Genomic DNA, 6,000 nt, shown 5'->3' with positions numbered 1-6,000 from the left:
ATATCTTAAAACAGGTGGAAATACACTTATTAAGTGGTTATTAGAAAATATGATCTATGATCTAAAGCAATGAATCAGTTACATTTTTTCAAATACTTAAGTGATGGGACAAATAAAGTAAAATTGTGAATTGATATCACTGTGTTGTGAATCATCAATAAATCACAATTTTATTACTTTTACATTTATTCAAAAATTTTTCAGTATACTATTTTAAGAAAATTCATAAGCAGATAATACTGAAGTAAAAGAATAAAAATCATTATAAATAAGCTTTTATAAGTACTGTAAAAAATGCATTTTGCTAATCCGCTATAGCATTGTAGCATTGTCATCCCGTTGTTCATGGACTTGCTCGAGTGGGCACCAGTAATGTCTCCATTGTGAGACTTGTTGTTACTGTTTTGGGCATATTGAATATGCCACGGGTAACTTGCAAAGCTCTGCCTCGCAGGCGGGATACTTTCAGTAGCTTGCTGGGCTCTCTAAGATAGAAGAAGGAATCGAACCCGGGTCGGCCGTGTAGAAGGCGAATGCCCTACTCGCTGTGCTATCACTCCAGTCTGGCCTTTCAGCTAAGATCAAGTGCAGTAACACACTGGATAAAGATTAAATAAATTCGTGACTAAAGTCATCTATTTTTTTTCAGTAATTATATCTGACAATTCAATATATATTTGCATTATCTATAACTTTATCTATAACTTTACTATACCGTATAACTTTACTTTATAACTTTATAATTAGAGATAACTATAGCTATTTGTCTATATTTATATTTATATAGACATACTATGGACTGAAGCAATAGCACAGTTGGTAAGGCTTTTGCCTTGCACGTGGCCGACCCAGGTTTGATTCCTCTGTCCCTCTCGGAGAGCTCGGCAAGCTATCAAGAGTATCCCACCTGCATGGCAGAGCTTGGCAAGATACCTGTGGCATATTCGATATGCCAAAAACAGTAACAACAAGTCTCACAATGGAGATGTTACTGGTGCTCACTTGAGCAAATCGATGAACAATGAGACGACAGTGCTACAGTGCATAGACATAAGTACAATATATGTAATATAAATATAACTAATTATTCCTACAACTATATTTATCTATAATATTTACTTACATATTCATAACGTATTTAATTTTTTGCATAAATATTTTTATAGAGTTTAATTCAAAAGAAATTATGGAGAATTCTAGTCAGTAATAAAATATTTTACTAGTGAACATTATGCACTTTTCTTCAAATGGCCTAGTATGAATATATTTAACAATAACATTATTTCAAATACATTTTCTATTTTCAACTTAAAAATTAAGTTTAGGCAACAAGGTTACAATAATGTTAATATTTATCTCCTTGGAGTACAAAATTCATACTTTTAAAAAGTTTTTTGGCAGTCAGCACTGAGTACAATTAAGGTCTCTAAGACAATAAATGATTTGCCCACACAAAACTTGTCGAAGTAAATTCTTTAATTTAAAAAATAGGACTAATAGGGGCTGGAGCACTAGCACAGCAGGTAAGGAGTTTGCCTTGCATGCAGCCGACCCGGGTTCGATTCCCAGCATCCCACATGGTCCCCTGAGCACCGCCAGGGGTGTTTCCTGAGTGCAGAGCCAGGAGTAACCCCTGAGCATTGCTAGGTGTGACCCAAAAGGACAAATAAAGTTTCTCTTTTCCAGTAGGTCTAAAGATCTTTGATCCCCCCACTAAAAACAGACAAAAGAATTATATAGATGAAATCTATTTCAGGTAAGGCTCCTAGGGTTCAATCCCCAACACTGCATATAGTCCTCTAAACACTACCAGGAGTGATCCTGAGCACAGAGCCAGGAGTAAGCCCTGAGCACCACTGGGTGTGGCCCAAAAGCCAAATGAAGAAAAAACAGAGAATTTTAGTAAAAGGAAGGAAAAAAGAAATTCCATATAGTCTATTATTTCAGACAATCAGTCAGGACTAGATACCATAAGATCACACTCAAATCCGTCCATCAAAACTTATTCCTCTATGAAGTACTGTGTGTTCACAAAAACGTGTGGGCACACTGCTTGCTCTTCCAGGACATATCTCATCCTACTAGGAGATCCACCCAGCCCAAGAGTGGTATTTCATCTAAGAGTGTATTTCTCCTTTCCTTAGTCCATATGCATTTAAAGGGTCATATTAAGTTTACTTCTAGAGATATATTAAGCTTAAAGGGTGGCTCTACTGGGGACATCTCCTTATAGATCTCAGACTACAGTTCTCAGGCCAGAATAGTCCTAACACCAGTTGGGTCCTTGCATAGTACTTCTTTTTGGGTCATGAGAGAGTTTGTCCATGATTGTGCTCTTAAAAACTTATTATGTTTTATGGAGTTTGGCCTGTCCCATTTCGACGTCAGGGTGGCTCACAGTTTGCCCTGGGTCTATCCAAGCCCCTTCATCAGGATGCTCCTTTTGGAGAGTGAGGAACTAAGGGCATCTAGGGCTTACATCAAGTAAATATGACAGATCCCCAGAGTAAATATTATTCAGAGTCAATTTACTCCTAAGTTACAAAAGCATAGCATTTTGTATGTCTTCCTGTGTCTATACAAAAAGGGCACTGCTCTAAAGTAAACCGAAAAGGACACAAAGGAAAGAGAAAATATTTCACTTGCATATGCAAAATCTAGAGTCCTTAGAAAAATTTGACTTTACAAGTCACGGGATCTGATTTGAGGATACAGGTGATTAACAGATACGGAAAGCAGATTACAAAGAAGAAGTTCAAGATAAACACAGAGGAATGGGAGTGCCACTGGAGCACTTTGATGGGTGTAACTCAATAAACCTGAATTCAATAAACCTGGCAAGGGAGAAAGGATAAATCAATGTTATTCAAAAAGTGCTCCCCCCTTTTGTTGTTAGTCTACACATAATATTGAGGAAAAAATGCCTTTTTATTAAAAATTGATCTACCAGAATTGTAAACGAGGCATTCACTCTTTTGCAAATCTTTTTATTTTTTAATTTTTTTTAAATTTCTTATTTGTGAATCACCTTAAGGTACAGTTACAGACTTATAAACTTTCCTGTTTGCATTTCAGTCATACAATAATTGAGTACCCATCTCTCCACCAGTGTCCATTTTCCACCACCACCGATCCCAGCATCCCTCCCACCACCACCACTCCATCCCCTCTATCCCACCTGGCCTCTGTGGCAGGAAATTCTCTTTTGCTCTCTCTCTCTCTCTCTCCTTTAGGGTGTTGTGTTTGGCAATAGAGGTATTAAGTGGCCATCATGTTCAGTCTATAGTCTACTCTCAGCACATATCTCCCATCCTGATCCTCCTAGCACCCTTTACTTGATGGCCCCTTCTCTATCTGAGCTGCCCTTTCGTCCAGCATGTGAGAACGGCGTCCAAGCCATGGAGCAATCCTCCTGGTATTCTTGGGTATTAGTGTCCCATTCTGTTACTTTATATTCCACATATGAGTGCAATCTTTCTATGTCTGCCCCTCTCTTTCTGACTCATTTCACTTAACATGATACTTTCCATGATGATCCACCTATATGAAAATTTCATGACTTCATCTTTTCTAGCAGCTACATAGTATTCCATTGTGTAGATGTATCAAAGTTTCTTTAACTATTCATCTGTTCTCGGGCATTTGGGTTTTTTCCAGATTCTGGCTATTGTGCAAAACTTTTTAGCTAATGGTGAAGGATTAATGAGTTATTAGTAAAAAAATAACTGCAGGTTAATAGTATTATTCATAAATATTATTGACTATTATTATTAATATCAATAATATTGTTGATGTTAATATTAATTAGAGGTTAATAATAATTTTAGGAATTATTTGTAGTCAGAAAAATACTTACCCAATAATAAATACTTATAAAAACATTTTGCAGAATTGACATTTTATTTGTTCTAATAAATTTGTCCTAAAAAAATTAATAAAATCAGGTGCTTCTATTTAAATGATTTTAATAAAAATGAAGTTGTTTACTTAAAGTTGACTGAAAACTGATGTGGTAGCAAATACTACCTCTATACATATAAACAATGAGTTATGCCAAACACAATTTTATTTTAGATATAAATTAAATTTTGCAAATTCTAAGGAAATCTTACATTTTTATTTGTTATTTTTTGGATTTTGAGCAACACTGAGCTATACTCATGACTTATTTCTGGCTCTGTGCTCAGGGTCACCTGTGACAGGACATCAGGGACCATATCAGTTTCCAGGGATAGAACCCAGGGCAGAGTTCTGCAAAGGAAGTGCCTGACCCATTATACTTTATCTCCAGTCCTGTGTTTATTATTTACTAAGAAAAGATTTTACTTGATTCATATGTATCAGGATCATCCCGTTGATTGTCGAATTTCTCTATTGGTCTCAGTAATGTCTCCATTCGTCCTAACACATATATATATTCACATGTATATGTGTATATATATTCAGTGATCTGGATTGATTCCACCAGATCACTTTATAGATGATACAGCTACATGCAAGATGGCTAATATCTCTCTAGCCCCATAACTCTTCTATTTTTCTACTATTGGTTTGTATCATTATTTCCTAGATGAGTAACAGTATAGAAGAGGCCACTGGATTAAGAATCAAAAGAAATACAATCAAATATTTCTCAGAAACTAACATACAATTAACATATTTGTTTAATGGACTTGTGTGTCTTAGAATAATTTAATATCAATCTGATTTCATCTTTAGTTGTCTAAAAATAATGTTGAAATCTTTCATTATTGAGTACCATAATGGCTCTCTTGGCTTCTTCCAACAGGCTCAAGGAACCATCTTCCCAGCTCCCAATTTCAATCCCATAATGGATGCCCAAATGCTGGGAGGAGCACTCCAAGAATTTGGTAAATCTGATCACTTTAAATTGTATTTTTTTCACTTTCCCTTGTTCTGATACTGTTAAACGGGTGTAATTGGTTGGATCTTGCAGAAGACAAATGTGTTGAGCCAAGAGCTGAGAAAAATAGAATAAAAATAGAAAGGAATGTACTGTCAAATAGATTAAACTTTGTTAGTAGACAATCTAAACTTAATATGCCCACACTAAAAATTCTTAGTCTAGTTGAATAATCCTTATTTGACTTCATTTTCAAGACATTTATGTTTTAAAACATTACTTCCAACCAAATCGAACTTTTTGCTATTTCTTCAAATAATTCTGGTTTTCTATATTTTTGTAAACTGGCCCAATACTCCAGTGTCCTTGAATGCTATCTTCTCTTGTCTAATTTGCATCCAAATTCTTTTCCTTCAGGAACTATTCAAATGAGCATTCAGATATGCTATCTTCTCCTGTCTTATTTGCACCCAAATTCTCTTCCTTTAGAAACCTATTCAAATTTACCTTTTCAAAGGAAAAAAAAGATTCCCTCTGAATCTTTCCTTGGAAACTCATTCACCTATGCCAGTTTATGGGCACCCTTCTTTGGCAGTATGATGTCACTATGGAATTTTTCAGTGTTTCAATCTCAATTGCTCACTAGTCTCTGAGCACAAAGCATGGCAAACAGGTGCTCAGTGAATTCAACTGAAATTTATAGAAGCAGTGTTTCAGCCCTATTTGATACCACTTTTCAGAAATCTCATATAGTACTTATCTTTTCTAAATTATTTCACCTAGCATAAATAAGACTCTCAACATTCACCCATACTGTCCTAAATGGAGTATACTCTCTTTTTAATTACTGAATAATAGGGGAGTGGTATTTTCTTTTTCTATTCAATTTTCAATTTGACGTCCTGTCTCTCTCTCTCTCTCTCGATGCTGCAATGAATATAGGGGCATAGATATTGCCACTATACTAGAGATATTACTATTATACTGGTTCTACTTGTTTCAGACAAATGTGCAGTAGGATTAAAATGTCATATTCAGAACTATCAATAATGTTTTCCATAATGGTTTTACCAATTTACATCTCTATCAGCAGTTCCCAGTATTCTATTTTCTTCATATCATCATTCTAATAATAG

The 6,000-nt window shown here is 35.3% G+C and overlaps 1 protein-coding gene across 1 annotated transcript in view; it reads left to right on the top strand.

Moving 5' to 3' along the window:
- Positions 1-4,732: 4,732 nt before the first annotated feature.
- Positions 4,733-6,000, top strand: part of ANXA10 (annexin A10) — a 52,194-nt gene continuing 50,926 nt past the window's right edge. Inside the window, exon 1 of the mRNA XM_004610415.3 lies at positions 4,733-4,871. Coding sequence (XP_004610472.3) covers positions 4,733-4,871 — 139 coding nt within the window. The remainder of the gene's footprint in view (positions 4,872-6,000) is intronic.

This window comes from Sorex araneus, chromosome 1 (assembly GCF_027595985.1).
Source record: "Sorex araneus isolate mSorAra2 chromosome 1, mSorAra2.pri, whole genome shotgun sequence".
NCBI classification, from domain to species: domain Eukaryota; kingdom Metazoa; phylum Chordata; class Mammalia; order Eulipotyphla; family Soricidae; genus Sorex; species Sorex araneus.
This window is presented reverse-complemented; position numbering and strand designations above follow the sequence as displayed.